Source organism: Entelurus aequoreus, linkage group LG02 (genome assembly GCF_033978785.1).
Source record: "Entelurus aequoreus isolate RoL-2023_Sb linkage group LG02, RoL_Eaeq_v1.1, whole genome shotgun sequence".
Classification (NCBI taxonomy): domain Eukaryota; kingdom Metazoa; phylum Chordata; class Actinopteri; order Syngnathiformes; family Syngnathidae; genus Entelurus; species Entelurus aequoreus.
The window spans coordinates 90,183,593-90,209,676 of NC_084732.1; the positions used below are offsets into that span (position 1 = coordinate 90,183,593).

Sequence of the window (26,084 nt, forward strand, 5' to 3'; positions counted from 1 at the left end):
TGAACATGTCCTTATTGTCACGTATGAACATATCCTAAACAACAACATATATGTCTGTTATTGTCACGTATGAACATGTCCTAAACAACAACATATATGCGTGTTATTGTTACGTATGAACATGTCCTATTAACATGTATGAACGTGTGTTATTGTCACGTATGAACATGTCCTATTAACATGTATGAACGTGTGTTATTGTCACGTATGAACATGTCCTATTAACATGTATGAACGTGTGTTATTGTCACGTATGAACATGTCCTATTAACATGTATGAACGTGTGTTATTGTCACGTATGAACATGTCCTATTAACATGTATGAACGTGTGTTATTGTCACGTATGAACATGTCCTATTAACATGTATGAACGTGTGTTATTGTCACGTATGAACATGTCCTATTAACATGTATGAACGTGTGTTATTGTCACGTATGAACATGTCCTATTAACATGTATGAACGTGTGTTATTGTCACGTATGAACATGTCCTATTAACATGTATGAACGTGTGTTATTGTCACGTATGAACATGTCCTATTAACATGTATGAACGTGTGTTATTGTCACGTATGAACATGTCCTATTAACATGTATGAACGTGTGTTATTGTCACGTATGAACATGTCTTATTAACATGTATGAATGTGTGTTATTGTCACGTATGAACATGTCCTATTAACATGTATGAATGTGTGTTATTGTCACGTATGAACATGTCTTATTAACATGTATGAACGTGTGTTATTGTCACGTATGAACATGTCCTATTAACATGTATGAACGTGTGTTATTGTCACGTATGAACATGTCCTATTAACATGTATGAACGTGTGTTATTGTCACGTATGAACATGTCCTATTAACATGTATGACGTGTGTTATTGTCACGTATGAACATGTCCTATTAACATGTATGAACGTGTGTTATTGTCACGTATGAACATGTCCTATTAACATGTATGAACGTGTGTTATTGTCACGTATGAACATGTCCTATTAACATGTATGAACGTGTGTTATTGTCACGTATGAACATGTCCTATTAACATGTATGAACGTGTGTTATTGTCACGTATGAACATGTCCTATTAACATGTATGAACGTGTGTTATTGTCACGTATGAACATGTCCTATTAACATGTATGAACGTGTGTTATTGTCACGTATGAACATGTCCTATTAACATGTATGAACGTGTGTTATTGTCACGTATGAACATGTCCTATTAACATGTATGAACGTGTGTTATTGTCACGTATGAACATGTCCTATTAACATGTATGAACGTGTGTTATTGTCACGTATGAACATGTCCTATTAACATGTATGACGTGTGTTATTGTCACGTATGAACATGTCCTATTAACATGTATGAACGTGTGTTATTGTCACGTATGAACATGTCCTATTAACATGTATGAACGTGTGTTATTGTCACGTATGAACATGTCCTATTAACATGTATGAACGTGTGTTATTGTCACGTATGAACATGTCCTATTAACATGTATGAACGTGTGTTATTGTCACGTATGAACATGTCCTATTAACATGTATGAACGTGTGTTATTGTCACGTATGAACATGTCCTATTAACATGTATGAACGTGTGTTATTGTCACGTATGAACATGTCCTATTAACATGTATGAACGTGTGTTATTGTCACGTATGAACATGTCCTATTAACATGTATGAACGTGTGTTATTGTCACGTATGAACATGTCCTATTAACATGTATGAACGTGTGTTATTGTCACGTATGAACATGTCCTATTAACATGTATGAACGTGTGTTATTGTCACGTATGAACATGTCCTATTAACATGTATGAACGTGTGTTATTGTCACGTATGAACATGTCCTATTAACATGTATGAACGTGTGTTATTGTCACGTATGAACATGTCCTATTAACATGTATGAACGTGTGTTATTGTCACGTATGAACATGTCCTATTAACATGTATGAACGTGTGTTATTGTCACGTATGAACATGTCCTATTAACATGTATGACGTGTGTTATTGTCACGTATGAACATGTCCTATTAACATGTATGAACGTGTGTTATTGTCACGTATGAACATGTCCTATTAACATGTATGAACGTGTGTTATTGTCACGTATGAACATGTCCTATTAACATGTATGAACGTGTGTTATTGTCACGTATGAACATGTCCTATTAACATGTATGAACGTGTGTTATTGTCACGTATGAACATGTCCTATTAACATGTATGAACGTGTGTTATTGTCACGTATGAACATGTCCTATTAACATGTATGAACGTGTGTTATTGTCACGTATGAACATGTCCTATTAACATGTATGAACGTGTGTTATTGTCACGTATGAACATGTCCTATTAACATGTATGAACGTGTGTTATTGTCACGTATGAACATGTCCTATTAACATGTATGAACGTGTGTTATTGTCACGTATGAACATGTCCTATTAACATGTATGAACGTGTGTTATTGTCACGTATGAACATGTCCTATTAACATGTATGAACGTGTGTTATTGTCACGTATGAACATGTCCTATTAACATGTATGAACGTGTGTTATTGTCACGTATGAACATGTCCTATTAACATGTATGAACGTGTGTTATTGTCACGTATGAACATGTCCTATTAACATGTATGAACGTGTGTTATTGTCACGTATGAACATGTCCTATTAACATGTATGAACGTGTGTTATTGTCACGTATGAACATGTCTTATTAACATGTATGAACGTGTTAACAAAAAAGTTGAATCTACAAAGTAGAAAAGCAGTGAAGTTGTGTAAATGTAAATAACAACAACTTAATAGACTGCAAAGACAAGATATTTCATGTTCACACTGAGAAACTTTGTTATTTTTGTAAATAATCATGAACTTAGAATTTAATGGCAGCAACACATTGCAAAAAAAAAATTTTTTTACCAGTGTGTTACATGGCCTTTCCTTTGAACAACACTCAGTAAAGGTTTGGGAACTGAAGTGGAATTCTTTCCCATTCTTGCTTGATGTACAGCTTAAGTTGTTCAACAGTCTCCCTTCTCATATTTTAGCTGCCACACATTTTCAATGTCTGGACTACAGGCAGGCCAGTCTAGTACCCACACTCTTTTACTATGAAGCCACCTTGTTGTAACACCTGGCTTGGCATTGTACAGCTGAAATAAGCAGGGGCGTCCATGAAAAAGACCTGTAGTTACTGACAGTGATTTTCTGAAGTGTTCCTGAGCACATGTGGTGATATCCTTTACACACTGATGTGAGGGATCCAAGGTGCGTAATATCATGGCTTACGTGCACTAATTGTTCCACATTCTCTGAACCTTTTGATGATATTACGGAGCGTAGATGTTGAAATCCCTAAATTCCTTGTTGAGAAATGTTGTTGTTCAACAATTTGCTCAGGCATTTGTTGACAAAGTGGTGACCCTTGACCTGTGACCCTTGACCTGTGACCCTCGCCCCATCCTTGTTTGTGAAGGACTGAGCATTTCATGGAAGCTGCCTTTATACCCAATCATGGCACCCACCTGTTCCCAATTAGCCTGTTCACCTGTGGGATGTTCCAAATAAGTCTTTGATGAGCATTCCTCAACTTTATCACTCTTTTTTGCCACTTGTGCCAGCTTTTTTGAAACATGTTGCAGGCATCAAATTCCAAATGAGCTAATATTTGCAAAAAATAACAAAGTTTCTCAGTGTGAACATGAAATATCTTGTCTTTGCAGTCTATTCCATTGAATAGAAGTTGAAAAGGATTTGTTGTATTCTCTTTTTATTTACCATTTACACAACTTCACTGCTGTTGGGGTTTGTACAGAAGAAAATCGATATATTGCCCAGGCCTAAAACAAACAAACCAACACATAAACAAACAAACAAAGAAACACATACTGTAAACAAACACATAAACAAACACATAAACAAACACATAAACAAACATAAACAAACACATAAACAAACACATAAACAAACACATAAACAAACACATAAACAAACATAAACAAACACATAAACAAACACATAAACAAACACATAAACAAACATAAACAAACACATAAACAAACACATAAACAAACATAAACAAACACATAAACAAACACATAAACAAACACATAAACAAACACATAAACAAACACATAAACAAACATAAACACACACATAAACACAGACATAAACAAACACATAAACAAACACATAAACAAACACATAAACACACACATAAACACACACATAAACAAACACATAAACAAACATAAACAAACACATAAACAAACACATAAACAAACACATAAACAAACACAAACAAACATAAACAAACACATAAACAAACACATAAACAAACACATAAACAAACACATAAACAAACACATAAACAAACATAAACAAACACATAAACAAACACATAAACAAACATAAACACACACATAAACACAGACATAAACAAACACATAAACTAACACATAAACAAACACATAAACAAACATAAACAAACACATAAACAAACACATAAACAAACACATAAACAAACATAAACAAACACATAAACAAACACATAAACAAACACATAAACACACATAAACAAACACATAAACAAACACATAAACAAACACATAAACACACACATAAACAAACACATAAACAAACACATAAACACACACATAAACAAACACATAAACACATAAACAAATATAAACAAACACACAAACAAACACTTTAACAAACCTGGTACTTGAACTCCATAAACGTTTGCTTCTTTGAGACAATCACAAAGTGTCAGAATGTCAGAAACTTCTGTTGTTGCAACATTTTCACCTTTCCACCTAAAACATATTCATCAACAACAACAACATACATACTGTTATTATCATTAGTACTATACTATTATTATCATTGTTACATAGTGATAATATCATGTTATTATCATTAGTACTACACTATTATTATCATTGTTACATAGTGATAATATCATCTTATTATCATTAGTACTACACTATTATTATCATTGTTACATAGTGATAATATCATGTTATTATCATTAGTACTACACTATTATTATCATTGTTACATAGTGATAATATCATCTTATTATCATTAGTACTACACTATTATTATCATTGTTACATAGTGATAATATCATCTTATTATCATTAGTACTACACTATTATTATCATTGTTACATAGTGATAATATCATCTTATTATCATTAGTACTACACTATTATTATCATTGTTACATAGTGATAATATCATCTTATTATCATTAGTACTACACTATTATTATCATTGTTACATAGTGATAATATCATCTTATTATCATTAGTACTACACTATTATTATCATTGTTACATAGTGATAATATCATGTTATTATCATTAGTATTACACTATTATTATCATTGTTACATAGTGATAATATCATGTTATTATCATTAGTACTACACTATTATTATCATTGTTACATAGTGATAATATCATCTTATTATCATTAGTACTACACTATTATTATCATTGTTACATAGTGATAATATCATCTTATTATCATTACTACTACAATATTATTATCATTGTTACATAGTGATAATATCATCTTATTATCATTAGTACTACACTATTATTATCATTGTTACATAGTGATAATATCATCTTATTATCATTAGTACTACACTATTATTATCATTGTTACATAGTGATAATATCATCTTATTATCATTAGTACTACACTATTATTATCATTGTTACATAGTGATAATATCATCTTATTATCATTAGTACTACACTATTATTATCATTGTTACATAGTGATAATATCATCTTATTATCATTAGTACTACAATATTATTATCATTGTTACATAGTGATAATATCATGTTATTATCATTAGTACTACACTATAATTATCATTGTTACATAGTGATAATATCATGTTATTATCATTAGTACTACACTATTATTATCATTGTTACAGAGTGATAATTTCATCTTATTATCATTAGTACTACACTATTATTATCATTGTTACATAGTGATAATATCATCTTATTATCATTAGTACTACACTATTATTATCATTGTTACATAGTGATAATATCATGTTATTATCATTAGTATTACACTATTATTATCATTGTTACATAGTGATAATATCATCTTATTATCATTAGTACTACACTGTTACAAAGTGATAATAACATGTAAACATGTATTATTTGATGACATCACTGTAGTTCTTTGCTTAGTCACACTACAAGTCTCTTTCTTTTGTTGACTAAAAGTGAAAACTAATAAGACTACTAATAAGAATACTACTACTACTACTACTACTACTATTAAGAAGTACTTGATGAATATGATTGCCAGGAAGTTGATGAATATAATGAGTACATAATAGTTGATGAATATAATGAGTACATAGTAGTTGATGAATATAATGAGTACATAATAGTTGATGAATATAATGAGTACATAGTAGTTGATGAATATAATGAGTACATAATAGTTGATGAATATAATGAGTACATAGTAGTTGATGAATATAATGAGTACATAATAGTTGATGAATATAATGAGTACATAGTAGTTGATGAATATAATGAGTACATAATAGTTGATGAATATAATGAGTACATAATAGTTGATGAATATAATGAGTACATAATAGTTGATGAATATAATGAGTACATAATAGTTGATGAATATAATGAGTACATAATAGTTGATGAATATAATGAGTACATAGTAGTTGATGAATATAATGAGTACATAATAGTTGATGAATATAATGAGTACATAGTAGTTGATGAATATAATGAGTACATAATAGTTGATGAATATAATGAGTACATAATAGTTGATGAATATAATGAGTACATAGTAGTTGATGAATATAATGAGTACATAATAGTTGATGAATATAATGAGTACATAGTAGTTGATGAATATAATGAGTACATAGTAGTTGATGAATATAATGAGTACATAGTAGTTGATGAATATAATGAGTACATAGTAGTTGATGAATATAATGAGTACATAATAGTTGATGAATATAATGAGTACATAATAGTTGATGAATATAATGAGTACATAGTAGTTGATGAATATAATGAGTACATAATAGTTGATGAATATAATGAGTACATAGTAGTTGATGAATATAATGAGTACATAATAGTTGATGAATATAATGAGTACATAGTAGTTGATGAATATAATGAGTACATAATAGTTGATGAATATAATGAGTACATAATAGTTGATGAATATAATGAGTACATAATAGTTGATGAATATAATGAGTACATAATAGTTGATGAATATAATGAGTACATAATAGTTGATGAATATAATGAGTACATAGTAGTTGATGAATATAATGAGTACATAATAGTTGATGAATATAATGAGTACATAGTAGTTGATGAATATAATGAGTACATAATAGTTGATGAATATAATGAGTACATAGTAGTTGATGAATATAATGAGTACATAATAGTTGATGAATATAATGAGTACATAATAGTTGATGAATATAATGAGTACATAATAGTTGATGAATATAATGAGTACATAATAGTTGATGAATATAATGAGTACATAATAGTTGATGAATATAATGAGTACATAGTAGTTGATGAATATAATGAGTACATAATAGTTGATGAATATAATGAGTACATAGTAGTTGATGAATATAATGAGTACATAATAGTTGATGAATATAATGAGTACATAGTAGTTGATGAATATAATGAGTACATAATAGTTGATGAATATAATGAGTACATAATAGTTGATGAATATAATGAGTACATAATAGTTGATGAATATAATGAGTACATAATAGTTGATGAATATAATGAGTACATAATAGTTGATGAATATAATGAGTACATAGTAGTTGATGAATATAATGAGTACATAATAGTTGATGAATATAATGAGTACATAATAGTTGATGAATATAATGAGTACATAATAGTTGATGAATATAATGAGTACATAGTAGTTGATGAATATAATGAGTACATAATAGTTGATGAATATAATGAGTACATAGTAGTTGATGAATATAATGAGTACATAGTAGTTGATGAATATAATGAGTACATAATAGTTGATGAATATAATGAGTACATAATAGTTGATGAATATAATGAGTACATAGTAGTTGATGAATATAATGAGTACATAATAGTTGATGAATATAATGAGTACATAGTAGTTGATGAATATAATGAGTACATAATAGTTGATGAATATAATGAGTACATAATAGTTGATGAATATAATGAGTACATAATAGTTGATGAATATAATGAGTACATAGTAGTTGATGAATATAATGAGTACATAATAGTTGATGAATATAATGAGTACATAGTAGTTGATGAATATAATGAGTACATAGTAGTTGATGAATATAATGAGTACATAATAGTTGATGAATATAATGAGTACATAGTAGTTGATGAATATAATGAGTACATAATAGTTGATGAATATAATGAGTACATAGTAGTTGATGAATATAATGAGTACATAGTAGTTGATGAATATAATGAGTACATAGTAGTTGATGAATATAATGAGTACATAATAGTTGATGAATATAATGAGTACGTAGTAGTTGATGAATATAATGAGTACATAGTAATTGATGAATATAATGAGTACATAATAGTTGATGAATATAATGAGTACATAGTAGTTGATGAATATAATGAGTACATAATAGTTGATGAATATAATGAGTACATAGTAGTTGATGAATATAATGAGTACATAGTAATTGATGAATATAATGAGTACATAATAGTTGATGAATATAATGAGTACATAATAGTTGATGAATATAATGAGTACATAATAGTTGATGAATATAATGAGTACATAATAGTTGATGAATATAATGAGTACATAATAGTTGATGAATATAATGAGTACATAGTAGTTGATGAATATAATGAGTACATAATAGTTGATGAATATAATGAGTACATAGTAGTTGATGAATATAATGAGTACATAGTAGTTGATGAATATAATGAGTACATAGTAGAGTACCTGAAGGTGTCACCAACACGGTCTTGAAAGTAGATGAAGTCTTCTTGGTCGATCATCATGAGGTCTCCACTGTTGAAGTAAACGTCTCCTTTCTTCAAGACATTGCGCACTTTTTTTTTCTCCGTCTGTTCTTCATTCTGCACGTAACCCACGAAAGGAGCTGTGTTTGTGATCTTGGACACCAGCAGGCCCGTCTCCCCTTTCACACACAATGTTGTAGCACGTTAGCACGCTAGCGTGTCAACAAATGAGCATGTTAGCCTGCTAGCACGTTAGCACGCTAGCGTGTCAACAAATGAGCATGTTAGCCTGCTAGCACGTTAGCACGCTAGCGTGTCAACAAATGAGCATGTTAGCCTGCTAGCACGTTAGCACGCTAGCGTGTCAACAAATGAGCATGCTAGCACGTTAGCATGGTTGTGAGGGTGAAGGTGTGTTGCTAACCTCTGGGTGCTAGAATGCAGAGACCATCAGAACCTCTCAAGGGTTCCTCCTTCTCAGGGTGGAACCTGATGAGACTGTAAGGAAACAACATCTGCACAGAGCACATGTCATCAAGCTGCTAGCTAGTTTTACCCTGTGCAGAGAGTGAACCCTCCCAATGTTGTTGTGTGTTTTACCCTGTGCAGAGAGTGAACCCTCCCAATGTTGTTGTGTGTTTTACCCTGTGCAGAGAGTGAACCCTCCCAATGTTGTTGTGTGTTTTACCCTGTGCAGAGAGTGAACCCTCCCAATGTTGTTGTGTGTTTTACCCTGTGCAGAGAGTGAACCCTCCCAATGTTGTTGTGTGTTTTACCCTGTGCAGAGAGTGAACCCTCCCGATGTTGTTGTGTGTTTTACCCTGTGCAGAGAGTGAACCCTCCCGATGTTGTGTGTTTTACCCTGTGCAGAGAGTGAACCCTCCCAATGTTGTTGTGTGTTTTACCCTGTGCAGAGAGTGAACCCTCCCGATGTTGTGTGTTTTACCCTGTGCAGAGAGTGAACCCTCCCAATGTTGTTGTGTGTTTTACCCTGTGCAGAGAGTGAACCCTCCCAATGTTGTTGTGTGTTTTACCCTGTGCAGAGAGTGAACCCTCCCGATGTTGTTGTGTGTTTTACCCTGTGCAGAGAGTGAACCCTCCCAATGTTGTTGTGTGTTTTACCCTGTGCAGAGAGTGAACCCTCCCAATGTTGTTGTGTGTTTTACCCTGTGCAGAGAGTGAACCCTCCCAATGTTGTTGTGTGTTTTACCCTGTGCAGAGAGTGAACCCTCCCGATGTTGTGTGTTTTACCCTGTGCAGAGAGTGAACCCTCCCGATGTTGTTGTGTGTTTTACCCTGTGCAGAGAGTGAACCCTCCCAATGTTGTTGTGTGTTTTACCCTGTGCAGAGTGAACTCTCCCAATGTTGTTGTGTGTTTTACCCTGTGCAGAGAGTGAACCCTCCTAATGTTGTTGTGTGTTTTACCCTGTGCAGAGTGAACTCTCCCAATGTTGTTGTGTGTTTTACCCTGTGCAGAGAGTGAACCCTCCCAATGTTGTTGTGTGTTTTACCCTGTGCAGAGAGTGAACCCTCCCAATGTTGTTGTGTGTTTTACCCTGTGCAGAGAGTGAACCCTCCCGATGTTGTTGTGTGTTTTACCCTGTGCAGAGTGAACTCTCCCAATGTTGTTGTGTGTTTTACCCTGTGCAGAGAGTGAACCCTCCCGATGTTGTTGTGTGTTTTACCCTGTGCAGAGAGTGAACCCTCCTAATGTTGTTGTGTGTTTTACCCTGTGCAGAGTGAACTCTCCCAATGTTGTTGTGTGTTTTACCCTGTGCAGAGAGTGAACCCTCCCAATGTTGTTGTGTGTTTTACCCTGTGCAGAGAGTGAACCCTCCCGATGTTGTTGTGTGTTTTACCCTGTGCAGAGAGTGAACCCTCCCAATGTTGTTGTGTGTTTTACCCTGTGCAGAGAGTGAACCCTCCCAATGTTGTTGTGTGTTTTACCCTGTGCAGAGAGTGAACCCTCCCGATGTTGTTGTGTGTTTTACCCTGTGCAGAGAGTGAACCCTCCCAATGTTGTTGTGTGTTTTACCCTGTGCAGAGAGTGAACCCTCCCAATGTTGTTGTGTGTTTTACCCTGTGCAGAGAGTGAACCCTCCCAATGTTGTTGTGTGTTTTACCCTGTGCAGAGAGTGAACCCTCCCGATGTTGTGTGTTTTACCCTGTGCAGAGAGTGAACCCTCCCGATGTTGTTGTGTGTTTTACCCTGTGCAGAGAGTGAACCCTCCCAATGTTGTTGTGTGTTTTACCCTGTGCAGAGTGAACTCTCCCAATGTTGTTGTGTGTTTTACCCTGTGCAGAGAGTGAACCCTCCTAATGTTGTTGTGTGTTTTACCCTGTGCAGAGTGAACTCTCCCAATGTTGTTGTGTGTTTTACCCTGTGCAGAGAGTGAACCCTCCCAATGTTGTTGTGTGTTTTACCCTGTGCAGAGAGTGAACCCTCCCAATGTTGTTGTGTGTTTTACCCTGTGCAGAGAGTGAACCCTCCCGATGTTGTTGTGTGTTTTACCCTGTGCAGAGTGAACTCTCCCAATGTTGTTGTGTGTTTTACCCTGTGCAGAGAGTGAACCCTCCCGATGTTGTTGTGTGTTTTACCCTGTGCAGAGAGTGAACCCTCCTAATGTTGTTGTGTGTTTTACCCTGTGCAGAGTGAACTCTCCCAATGTTGTTGTGTGTTTTACCCTGTGCAGAGAGTGAACCCTCCCAATGTTGTTGTGTGTTTTACCCTGTGCAGAGAGTGAACCCTCCCGATGTTGTTGTGTGTTTTACCCTGTGCAGAGAGTGAACCCTCCCGATGTTGTTGTGTGTTTTACCCTGTGCAGAGAGTGAACCCTCCCAATGTTGTTGTGTGTTTTACCCTGTGCAGAGAGTGAACCCTCCCGATGTTGTTGTGTGTTTTACCCTGTGCAGAGAGTGAACCCTCCCAATGTTGTTGTGTGTTTTACCCTGTGCAGAGAGTGAACCCTCCCAATGTTGTTGTGTGTTTTACCCTGTGCAGAGAGTGAATCCTCCCAATGTTGTGTGTTTTACCCTGTGCAGAGAGTGAACCCTCCCAATGTTGTTGTGTGTTTTACCCTGTGCAGAAAGTGAACCCTCCCAATGTTGTTGTGTGTTTTACCCTGTGCAGAAAGTGAACCCTCCCAATGTTGTTGTGTGTTTTACCCTGTGCAGAGAGTGAACCCTCCCAATGTTGTTGTGTGTTTTACCCTGTGCAGAAAGTGAACCCTCCCAATGTTGTTGTGTGTTTTACCCTGTGCAGAAAGTGAACCCTCCCAATGGCTCCTATCTTGCCGGCGTAGTTGATGAAGCCGATGTTCCCCTCGGTGGAAGCGTAGAACTCTTTGATGTGAATATCTCCAAAGCGCTTGAGAAATTCTCGCCATATTTCTGCTCGGACGCCATTCCCAATAGCGAGACGGACTTTGTGCTGCCGGTCGTCTTCTCTCTGCGGACAAGACAGGACTGGGACCAGGTTCACAAAGTCTGATGAAGGTATGCCAAGGGGTACGTGAGATTTTTTTTAAATATTCTAAAAATAGCAACAATTCAAAAATCCTTTATAAATATATTTATTGAATTATACTTCAACAAAATATGAATGTAAGTTCATAAACTGAACATCAAATCAAGTAGACTATACCATTCATTACCATAAAGCCACACTTTCCCCCATGCCATGATGGTGTGACCCTACCTGCCATGATGGTGTGACCCTACCTGCCATGATGGTGTGACCCTACCTGCCATGATGGTGTGACCCTACCTGCCATGATGGTGTGACCCTACCTGCCATGATGGGGTGACCCTACCTGCCATGATGGTGTGACCCTACCTGCCATGATGGTGTGACCCTACCTGCCATGATGGTGTGACCCTACCTGCCATGATGGTCTGACCCTACCTGCCATGATGGTGTGACCCTACCTGCCATGATGGTCTGACCCTACCTGCCATGATGGTGTGACCCTACCTGCCATGATGGTCTGACCCTACCTGCCATGATGGTGTGACCCTACCTGCCATGATGGTGTGACCCTACCTGCCATGATGGTGTGACCCTACCTGCCATGATGGTGTGACCCTACCTGCCATGATGGGGTGACCCTACCTGCCATGATGGTGTGACCCTACCTGCCATGATGGTGTGACCCTACCTGCCATGATGGTGTGACCCTACCTGCCATGATGGTCTGACCCTACCTGCCATGATGGTCTGACCCTACCTGCCATGATGGTGTGACCCTATCTGCCATGATGGTGTGACCCTACCTGCCATGATGGTGTGACCCTATCTGCCATGATGGTGTGACCCTACCTGCCATGATGGTCTGACCCTACCTGCCATGATGGTGTGACCCTATCTGCCATGATGGTGTGACCCTACCTGCCATGATGGTGTGACCCTACCTGCCATGATGGTGTGACCCTACCTGCCATGATGGTGTGACCCTACCTGCCATGATGGTCTGACCCTACCTGCCATGATGGTGTGACCCTACCTGCCATGATGGTGTGACCCTACCTGCCATGATGGTCTGACCCTACCTGCCATGATGGTCTGACCCTACCTGCCATGATGGTGTGACCCTACCTGCCATGATGGTGTGACCCTACCTGCCATGATGGTGTGACCCTACCTGCCATGATGGTGTGACCCTACCTGCCATGATGGTGTGACCCTACCTGCCATGATGGTCTGACCCTACCTGCCATGATGGTCTGACCCTACCTGCCATGATGGTGTGACCCTACCTGCTATGATGGTGTGACCCTATCTGCCATGATGGTCTGACCCTACCTGCCATGATGGTGTGACCCTACCTGCTATGATGGTGTGACCCTATCTGCCATGATGGTCTGACCCTACCTGCCATGATGGTGTGACCCTACCTGCCATGATGGTCTGACCCTACCTGCCATGATGGTGTGACCCTACCTGCCATGATGGTCTGACCCTACCTGGCGGTGCCACACGGCACCAACTGTCAATCAACTATGGATGTAGAGAACAATGGAGGCTTGGTTAAAGCGTAGCAGTAATGCAGCTGAAAACAAAGAAGAACATGTGCCAAAGAAGAACATGTGCCAAAGAAGAACATGTGCCAAAGAAGAACATGTGCCAAAAAAGAACATGTGCCAAAGAAGAACATGTGCCAAAGAAGAACATGTGCCAAAGAAGGCCAAACCAGAGCCGGCAAAATTCAGACAGTATCCAGAAGAATATGTGTTAATGGGATTTACAGCTTGCAGTTGTAACCCCCCAAGGCATTGTGTTATTTCTGTGTTAGCTAACAGCGACATGAAGCCCGCACATCTTCAGCGGCATGAAGCCCGCACATCTTCAGCGGCATGAAGCCCGCACATCTTCAGCGGCATGAAGCCCGCACATCTTCAGCGGCATGAAGCCCGCACATCTTCAGCGGCATGAAGCCCGCACATCTTCAGCGGCATGAAGCCCGCACATCTTCAGCGGCATGAAGCCCGCACATCTTCAGCGGCATGAAGCCCGCACATCTTCAGCGGCATGAAGCCCGCACATCTTCAGCGGCATGAAGCCCGCACATCTTCAGCGGCATGAAGCCCGCACATCTTCAGCGGCATGAAGCCCGCACATCTTCAGCGGCATGAAGCCCGCACATCTTCAGCGGCATGAAGCCCGCACATCTTCAGCGGCATGAAGCCCGCACATCTTCAGCGGCATGAAGCCCGCACATCTTCAGCGGCATGAAGCCCGCACATCTTCAGCGGCATGAAGCCCGCACATCTTCAGCGGCATGAAGCCCGCACATCTTCAGCGGCATGAAGCCCGCACATCTTCAGCGGCATGAAGCCCGCACATCTTCAGCGGCATGAAGCCCGCACATCTTCAGCGGCATGAAGCCCGCACATCTTCAGCGGCATGAAGCCCGCACATCTTCAGCGGCATGAAGCCCGCACATCTTCAGCGGCATGAAGCCCGCACATCTTCAGCAGCATGAAGCCCGCACATCTTCAGCGGCATGAAGCCCGCACATCTTCAGCGGCATGAAGCCCGCACATCTTCAGCGGCATGAAGCCCGCACATCTTCAGCGGCATGAAGCCCGCACATCTTCAGCGGCATGAAGCCCGCACATCTTCAGCGGCATGAAGCCCGCACATCTTCAGCGGCATGAAGCCCGCACATCTTCAGCAGCATGAAGCCCGCACATCTTCAGCAGCATGAAGCCCGCACATCTTCAGCAGCATGAAGCCCGCACATCTTCAGCAGCATGAAGCCCGCACATCTTCAGCAGCATGAAGCCCGCACATCTTCAGCGGCATGAAGCCCGCACATCTTCAGCAGCATGAAGCCCGCACATCTTCAGCAGCATGAAGCCCGCACATCTTCAGCAGCATGAAGCCCGCACATCTTCAGCGGCATGAAGCCCGCACATCTTCAGCAGCATGAAGCCCGCACATCTTCAGCGGCATGAAGCCCGCACATCTTCAGCGGCATGAAGCCCGCACATCTTCAGCGGCATGAAGCCCGCACATCTTCAGCAGCATGAAGCCCGCACATCTTCAGCAGCATGAAGCCTGCACATCTTCAGCAGCATGAAGCCCGCACATCTTCAGCAGCATGAAGCCCGCACATCTTCAGCAGCATGAAGCCCGCACATCTTCAGCAGCATGAAGCCCGCACATCTTCAGCGACATGAAGCCCGCACATCTTCAGCGGCATGAAGCCCGCACATCTTCAGCGGCATGAAGCCCGCACATCTTCAGCGACATGAAGCCCGCACATCTTCAGCGGCATGAAGCCCGCACATCTTCAGCGGCATGAAGCCCGCACATCTTCAGCAGCATGAAGCCCGCACATCTTCAGCAGCATGAAGCCCGCACATCTTCAGCAGCATGAAGCCCGCACATCTTCAGCAGCATGAAGCCCGCACATCTTCAGCGGCATGAAGCCCGCACATCTTCAGCGGCATGAAGCCCGCACATCTTCAGCGGCATGAAGCCCGCACATCTTCAGCAGCATGAAGCCCGCACATCTTCAGCAGCATCTCCGCACAAAACACGCTTGCCATGTCGGTAAGACAGCTGATCTTTTGAAGAGGAGACTAAATGAATGGAGGTCATGTGAAGACACGATGCGGACAACATCAGCCAAAGTCCTGGAGGCTTCTCACGCCGTGTCTTTGTTCTGTAGCAGCATCATGTTCTGTAGCAGCATCATGTTCTGTAGCAGCATCATGTTCTGTAGCAGCATCATGTTCTGTAGCAGCATCATGTTCTGTAGCAGCATCATGTTCTGTAGCAGCATCATGTTCTGTAGCAGCATCATGTTGTGTAGCAGCATCATGTTCTGTAGCAGCATCATGTTCTGTAGCAGCATCATGTTGTGTAGCAGCATCATGTTCTGTAGCAGCATCATGTTCTGTAGCAGCATCATGTTCTGTAGCAGCATCATGTTCTGTAGCAGCATCATGTTCTGTAGCAGCATCATGTTCTGTAGCAGCATCATGTTCTGTAGCAGCATCATGTTGTGTAGCAGCATCATGTTCTGTAGCAGCATCATGTTCTGTAGCAGCATCATGTTCTGTAGCAGCATCATGTTGTGTAGCAGCATCATGTTCTGTAGCAGCATCATGTTCTGTAGCAGCATCATGTTGTGTAGCAGCATCATGTTCTGTAGCAGCATCATGTTCTGTAGCAGCATCATGTTGTGTAGCAGCATCATGTTCTGTAGCAGCATCATGTTGTGTAGCAGCATCATGTTGTGTAGCAGCATCATGTTGTGTAGCAGCATCATGTTGTGTAGCAGCATCTGCACAATGTCAATGACGGCCAGCGTGAGAGGACTGATTGTCCGCGCTAAAAAAGAGGTGAAGTGGACTCACTGTGTCATCCACAGGGAGGCGATGGCGTCCAGGAAAATGAGTCGTGTGCTTCATGACGTTTTAAACGACAGCGTCAAAGTCATCAACTTTATAAAGTCAAGACCACTTCATTCACGTCTGTGAAAATATGAGAGCTGAACACACACAACTGCTGCTGCACACGCAACTGCTGCTGCACACGCAACTGCTGCTGCTGCACACACAACTGCTGCTGCACACACAACTGCTGCTGCTGCACACACAACTGCTGCTGCACACACAACTGCTGCTGCACACGCAACTGCTGCTGCTGCACACACAACTGCTGCTGCTGCACATGCAACTGCTGCTGCACACGCAACTGCTGCTGCTGCACACACAACTGCTGCTGCACACACAACTGCTGCTGCTGCACACACAACTGCTGCTGCACACACAACTGCTGCTGCTGCACACACAACTGCTGCTGCACACACAACTGCTGCTGCACACACAACTGCTGCTGCTGCACACACAACTGCTGCTGCACACACAACTGCTGCTGCACACACAACTGCTGCTGCACACACACAAGTGCGCTGGCTCTCCCGAGGGAAAATACATTCCGAGGTACACACCTTTCTGATGGAGCACCATTCCCCCCACGCCAGGACACGGACTGCCTTGCTAAGTTGTGTTATGTGGCAGATGTTTCTGGCCAACTGAATATGTCCCTACAGGACAAGAACACCAACATTTTAAACAAGGTGGGTGCTTTTCAGAAGAAAGCTAAGCTGTGGAAAACAACTTGTGCTCAGGGAAATGTCACCTCAGGTGGATGACTTTCTCCCACATGAGGGTGTGGACGGAGCTCCAGTCAAGTCAGTCATCATGGCTCCTTTGACTAACTTCATTCAAGATTTTCATGACTACTTTCCTGACATGGAGGACAAATCTGCACAGCTGGATTGGCTGAGAAATCACTTTCTATTGTCTGAAGCTAGCAGAAGCAAGCTAGCTGTCACTTATCAGGAACAACTTGTGGAAGTGTCATCTGACCGTGGCTTCCAGATGAAGTGTTACACCTCCACACTCCACGATGGATCTCTATCACAATCACTTTAGCTTGATCATTACTTCTGTGTACACATCTTTATTTACAATTGAATCACTTTTTGTTTTTTCAACAAGTTTTTAGTTGTTTTTATATCTTTTTTTCCAAATAGTTCAAGAAAGACCACAACAAATGAGCACTTTTATACAATTGAATAAATCACAAACTGATGACATAGTGCTGTATTTGACTTCTTTATCTCTTTTTTTCAACCAAAAATGCTTTGCTCTGATTAGGAGTACTTGAATTAAACAAATGTTCACATCACTGAAAAAAGGTTGAGAACTACTGACACTGATACTGACACTGATACTGACACTGATACTGACGACTACAACCTGATATTGAAGCATTTCTATTTTGGTCAACTTGCTGTGATGCATTGTGGGAAAGTGACCATTTGGAAACTCATCTCCAACTTTTTCTGGGAAAGACTGCATGATCCACACACTATCCTGCGTGTGTGTGTGTGTGTGTGTGTGTGTGTGTGTGTGTGTGTGTGTGTGTGTGTGTGTGCGTGCGTGCGTGCGTGCGTGCGTGCGTGCGTGCGTGCGTGCGTGCGTGCGTGCGTGCGTGCGTGCGTGCGTGCGTGCGTGCGTGCGTGCGTGCGTGCGTGCGTGCGTGCGTGCGTGCGTGCGTGCGTGCGTGCGTGTGTGTTTGCAGTCATTGGATCCCACAGGGTGGTAAAAACAGGTGTGTGTGGGCATGTGTGTGTGCGTGTGTGCGTGTGTGTGTGAGACATAAAGAAGGAAAAGTATCTTCCATATGAGGAGGTGTGAACAAGTGATGACATAAATCATGGTCCCAATAACATTGCATCTAATAGAGAGCCAAATACTAGAGTCCGTGAACATTGCTCCAAAGTCAGGATTGTTTTGTTGATTGAATGTGCATACAAAAGTAAAGATTGACAGGTGCAGAGGCAGCAATATATGATCAAACAAGATGGCAGCTAAAGAAGGACTTATCTATTCATCAACAGCTGATCTTAGGACTTGTGGTGCTGACGTAAGACAACCCACATGTGATGTAAGACAACCATAGGTGATGTAAGACAACCCACATGTGATGTAAGACAACCCACATGTGATGTAAGACAACCCACATGTGATGTAAGACAACCCACATGTGACGTAAGACAACCCACATGTGACGTAAGACAACCCACATGTGACGTAAGACAACCCACATGTGACGTAAGACAACCCACATGTGATGTAAGACAACCCACATGTGATGTAAGACAACCCACATGTGACGTAAGACAACCCACATGTGACGTAAGACAACCCACATGTGATGTAAGACAACCCACATGTGATGTAAGACAACCCACATGTGATGTAAGACAACCCACATGTGATGTAAGACAACCCACATGTGATGTAAGACAACCCACATGTGATGTAAGATAACCCACATGTGATGTAAGACAACTCACATGTGATGTAAGACAACCCACATCTGATGTAAGACAACCCACATGTGATGTAAGACAACCCACATGTGATGTAAGATAACCCACATCTGATGTAAGACAACCCACATGTGATGTAAGACAACCCACATGTGATGTAAGATAACCCACATTTGATGTAAGATAACCCACATGTGATGTAAGACAACTCACATGTGATGTAAGACAACCCACATCTGATGTAAGACAACCCACATGTGATGTAAGACAACCCACATGTGATGTAAGATAACCCACATGTGATGTAAGACAACTCACATGTGATGTAAGACAACCCACATCTGATGTAAGACAACCCACATCTGATGTAAGACAACCCATATGTGATGTAAGACAACCCACATGTGATGTAAGATAACCCACATGTGATGTAAGACAACTCACATGTGATGTAAGACAACCCACATCTGATGTAAGACAACCCACATGTGATGTAAGACAACCCACATGTGACGTAAGACAACCCACATGTGATGTAAGACAACCCACATGTGACGTAAGACAACCCACATGTGATGTAAGACAACCCACATGTGATGTAAGACAACCCACATGTGATGTAAGACAACCCACATGTGATGTAAGACAACCCACATGTGATGTAAGACAACCCACATGTGATGTAAGACAACCCATATGTGATGTAAGACAACCCACATGTGATGTAAGACAACCCACATGTGATGTAAGACTACCCACATGTGATGTAAGACAACCCATATGTGATGTAAGACAACCCACATGTGATGTAAGACAACTCACATGTGATGTAAGACAACCCACATGTGATGTAAGACAACCCACATGTGATGTAAGACAACCCATATGTGATGTAAGACAACCCACATGTGATGTAAGACAACCCACATGTGATGTAAGACTACCCACATGTGATGTAAGACAACCCATATGTGATGTAAGACAACCCACATGTGATGTAAGACAACCCACATGTGATGTAAGACAACCCACATGTGATGTAAGACAACGTGATGTAAGACAACCCATATGTGATGTAAGACAACCCACATGTGATGTAAGACAACCCACATGTGATGTAAGACAACCCACATGTGATGTAAGACTACCCACATGTGATGTAAGACAACCCATATGTGATGTAAGACAACCCACATGTGATGTAAGACAACCCATATGTGATGTAAGACAACCCACATGTGATGTAAGACAACTCACATGTGATGTAAGACAACCCACATGTGATGTAAGACAACCCACATGTGATGTAAGACAACCCACATGTGATGTAAGACAACGTGATGTACGACAACCCACATGTGACGTAAGACAACCCACATGTGACGTAAGACAACCCACATGTGATGTAAGACAACCCACATGTGATGTAAGACAACCCACATGTGATGTAAGACAACCCACATGTGATGTAAGACAACCCACATGTGATGTAAGATAACCCACATGTGATGTAAGACAACCCACATGTGATGTAAGACAACCCACATGTGATGTAAGACAACCCACATGTGATGTAAGACAACCCACATGTGATGTAAGACAACCCACATGTGATGTAAGACAACCCACATGTGATGTAAGACAACCCACATGTGATGTAAGACAACCCACATGTGATGTAAGACAACCCACATGTGATGTAAGACAACCCACATGTGATGTAAGACAACCCACATGTGATGTAAGACAACCCACATGTGATGTAAGACAACCCACATGTGAGCATAGGATGAATGCTACTAAGACTATGGTGGCCATTAACTGTTAGCTTCTACAGCTGGGTTGTCCAAAGTGCGGCACAGGGGCCATCTGTGGCCCCTGACTCCTTTGTCATCTGTCGTCCCTGACTCCTTTGTCATCTGTGGTCCCTGACTCCTTTGTCATCTGTGGTCCCTGACTCCTTTGTCATCTGTGGCCCCTGACTCCTTTGTCATCTGTGGCCCCTGACTCCTTTGTCATCTGTGGCCCCTGACTCCTTTGTCATCTGTGGCCCCTGACTCCTTTGTCATCTGTGGCCCCTGACTCCTTTGTCATCTGTGGTCCCTGACTCCTTTGTCATCTGTGGTCCCTGACTCCTTTGTCATCTGTGGTCCCTGACTCCTTTGTCATCTGTGGCCCCTGACTCCTTTGTCATCTGTGGCCCCTGACTCCTTTGTCATCTGTGGCCCCTGACTCCTTTGTCATCTGTGGTCCCTGACTCCTTTGTCATCTGTGGTCCCTGACTCCTTTGTCATCTGTGGTCCCTGACTCCTTTGTCATCTGTGGTCCCTGACTCCTTTGTCATCTGTGGTCCCTGACTCCTTTGTCATCTGTGGTCCCTGACTCCTTTGTCATCTGTGGCCCCTGACTCCTTTGTCATCTGTGGCCCCTGACTCCTTTGTCATCTGTGGCCCCTGACTCCTTTGTCACCTGTGGTCCCTGACTCCTTTGTCATCTGTGGCCCCTGACTCCTTTGTCATCTGTGGTCCCTGACTCCTTTGTCATCTGTGGCCCCTGACTCCTTTGTCATCTGTGGCCCCTGACTCCTTTGTCATCTGTGGCCCCTGACTCCTTTGTCATCTGTGGCCCCTGACTCCTTTGTCATCTGTGGCCCCTGACTCCTTTGTCATCGGCCTTAAGCACATTACAAAAAAACCCCATAGAGAATGTCTCATTTGTGGTGACATCTATCAACATGAGGGTGGTCCCAAAAAGGGGGGATTTTTTCACATTGGCTGTGTGTCGCTTTTAAAAGTGCTCCCCCTCTGGTCAACATATGAAATAACAAGTGTATGTAAGAAATTGAAATGCGCCCCCTTTGGCCAACATTAATTAGACAAACTAAAATAAATATGTATATAGAGACATACTGTAATAACTTGAAGTAAATAATGGAGATTAAAAACCAATTACAAAAAAATAAATAAATAAAATAAAACATTTAACTAAAAGCTTACCTTTTCTATATTTGCATAGTTTGTATATATTATTGTTGTAAATATACTTCTTTATATGTGCATGCTATGTATATATTATTAATGTTGTAAATATACTTCTTTATATGTGCATGGTATGTATATATTATTAATGTTGTAAATATACTTCTTTATATGTGCATAGTATGTATATATTATTAATGTTGTAAATATACTTCTTTATATGTGCATAGTATGTATATATTATTAATGTTGTAAATATACTTCTTTATATGTGCATAGTATGTATATATTATTAATGTTGTAAATATACTTCTTTATATGTGCATAGTATGTGTATATTATTAATGTTGTAAATATACTTCTTTATATGTGCATGGTATGTATATATTATTAATGTTGTAAATATACTTCTTTATATGTGCATAGTATGTATATATTATTAATGTTGTAAATATACTTCTTTATATGTGCATAGTATGTATATATTATTAATGTTGTAAATATACTTCTTTATATGTGCATAGTATGTATATATTATTAATGTTGTAAATATACTTCTTTATATGTGCATAGTATGTATATATTATTAATGTTGTAAATATACTTCTTTATATGTGCATAGTATGTATATATTATTAATGTTGTAAATATACTTCTTTATATGTGCATAGTATGTATACATTATTAATGTTGTAAATATACTTCTTTATATGTGCATAGTATGTATACATTATTAATGTTGTAAATATACTTCTTTATATGTGCATAGTATGTATATATTATTAATGTTGTAAATACATTTCTTTATACATCTAGAAAGGCTGGTCCTAAAGAGGGAGGCATTTTTCTCAAGAAGGTAACAAATACAAGAATGTGTGTGTGTGTGTGTGTGTGTGTGTGTGTGTGTGTGTGTGTGTGTGTGTGTGTGTGTGTGTGTGTGTGTGTGTGTGTGTGTGTGTGTGTGTGTGTGTGTGTGTGTGTACCTGAGGTGTGTTACACAGGTAGCGCATGACCTCCCCTATGTACTGCATCACAGTCACGTTGTACTTCCTGCAGTCGTCCCAGAAGTGAGAGGATGAAAACTTCCTCTTCAGGACGATTGTAGATCCTAAAATATAATAAAATATGATTTAATTCATCATGAACTTGTAAATACTTTGAATATTATATTGTAGTATTACTATTTATAGTTGGTCAAAGTATATTATGAATAGTTTGTATATCAAGTAGTAGTATTACATATATATATATATATATATATATATATACATATATATATATATATATATATATATATATATATATATATATATATACATATATATATATATATATATATATATATACACATACATACATACATACATACATACATATATATATATATATATATACACATACAGTATATATATATATATATATATATATATATATATATATATATACAAATACAGTATATATATATATATATATATATATATATATATATATATATATATATATATATATATATATATATATAGTTCAAGCCTCAGAAGTCAAGGAGCCTCTCAATGCGAAAGGGGAAGAGAAAGGACAGAGTCACCTTCACCATCAGCGGAGGAGACATCCCACGCATCGTGGATCAGCCCATCCGAAGCCTGGGAAGACTCTATACACCTGGTCTATACACCTGGTCTATACACCTGGTCTATACACCTGGTCTATACACCTGGTCTCTCAGACAAGGACATGGGAAAAATCATCCTCCAGCAGCTTTCAGAGGGCCTGTCCAAGATGGATGCAAGCCAGCTACCTGGGAAGTACAAGGTGTGGTGTCACCACTTCACCCTGTACCCAAGGATGATGTGGCCTCTGAAGCTGTGCGAAGTCACGTCATCAGCCGTAAGCCGGGTGGAAGCAAAAGCCAACTCTTTCATCCGAAAATGGCTTGGCCTGCCACGGTGCTTCTCAGCTGCTGGCCTGTATGGCTGGAACTCACTCCAGCTACTATCTGGCTGGAAGTCACTCCAGCTACTATCTGGCTGGAAGTCACTCCAGCTACTATCTGGCTGGAAGTCACTCCAGCTACTATCTGGCTGGAACTCACTCCAGCTACTATCTGGCTGGAAGTCACTCCAGCTACTATCTGGCTGGAACTCACTCCAGCTACTATTCTGGTTGGAACTCACTCCAGCTACTATTCTGGTTGGAACTCACTCCAGCTACTATTCGGCTGGAACTCACTCCAGCTACTATCTGGTTGGAACTCACTCCAGCTACTATCTGGCTGGAACTCACTCCAGCTACTATCTGGCTGGAAGTCACTCCAGCTACTATCTGGCTGGAACTCACTCCAGCTACTATCTGGCTGGAACTCACTCCAGCTACTATCTGGCTGGAACTCACTCCAGCTACTATCTGGCTGGAACTCACTCCAGCTACTATCTGGCTGGAACTCACTCCAGCTACTATTCTGGTTGGAACTCACTCCAGCTACTATCTGGCTGGAAGTCACTCCAGCTACTATCTGGCTGGAACTCACTCCAGCTACTATCTGGCTGGAACTCACTCCAGCTACTATCTGGCTGGAACTCACTCCAGCTACTATCTGGCTGGAAGTCACTCCAGCTACTATCTGGTTGGAACTCACTCCAGCTACTATCTGGCTGGAACTCACTCCAGCTACTATTCTGGTTGGAACTCACTCCAGCTACTCCACTACGTATCTGGGCTGGAACTCACTCCAGCTACTATCTGGTTGGAACTCACTCCAGCTACTATCTGGCTGGAACTCACTCCAGCTACTATTCTGGTTGGAACTCACTCCAGCTACTATCTGGTTGGAACTCACTCCAGCTGACTATCTGGCTGGAAGTCACTCCAGCTACTATCTGGTTGGAACTCACTCCAGCTACTATTCTGGCTGGAACTCACTCCAGCTACTATCTGGCTGGAACTCACTCAGCTACTATTCCTGGTTGGAACTCACTCAGCTACTATTCGGCTGAAGTCACTCCAGCTACTATCTGGCTGGAAGTCACTCCAGCTACTATCTGGCTGGAACTCACTCCAGCTACTATTCTGGTTGGAACTCACTCCAGCTACTATCTGGCTGGAAGTCACTCCAGCTACTATCTGGCTGGAAGTCACTCCAGCTACTATCTGGCTGGAAGTCACTCCAGCTACTATCTGGCTGGAAGTCACTCCAGCTACTATCTGGCTGGAAGTCACTCCAGCTACTATTCTGGTTGGAACTCACTCCAGCTACTATCTGGCTGGAAGCTCACTCCAGCTACTATCTGGCTGGAAGTCACTCCAGCTACTATCTGGCTGGAACTCACTCCAGCTACTATCTGGTTGAACTCACTCAGCTACTATCTGGCTGGAATCTCACTCCAGCTACTATCTGGCTGGAACTCACTCCAGCTACTATTCTGGTTGGAACTCACTCCAGCTACTATCTGGCTGGAACTCACTCCAGCTACTATCTGGCTGGAACTCACTCCAGCTACTATTCTGGTTGGAAACTCACTCCAGCTACTATCTGGCTGGAACTCACTCCAGCTACTATCTGGCTGGAACTCACCTCCAGCTACTATTTCTGGGCTGGAAGTCACTCCAGCTACTATCTGGCTGGAACTCACTCCAGCTAC

The 26,084-nt window shown here is 40.4% G+C and overlaps 1 protein-coding gene across 2 annotated transcripts in view; it reads right to left on the reverse strand.

Annotated features, from left to right (window-relative positions):
- LOC133640727 (long-chain fatty acid transport protein 2-like) overlaps positions 1–26,084 on the reverse strand; it is a 58,567-nt gene that overhangs the window by 17,550 nt on the left and 14,933 nt on the right. The window contains exons 4-8 of one of the 2 annotated variants that reach the window (XM_062034300.1): positions 23,433–23,557; positions 12,370–12,564; positions 9,541–9,631; positions 9,097–9,295; positions 4,755–4,852 (exon numbers count right to left, since the gene is read on the reverse strand). In XM_062034300.1, coding sequence (XP_061890284.1) covers positions 4,755–4,852; positions 9,097–9,295; positions 9,541–9,631; positions 12,370–12,564; positions 23,433–23,557 — 708 coding nt within the window. The remainder of the gene's footprint in view (positions 1–4,754; positions 4,853–9,096; positions 9,296–9,540; positions 9,632–12,369; positions 12,565–23,432; positions 23,558–26,084) is intronic. The other variant, XM_062034304.1, reaches the window with a different exon arrangement.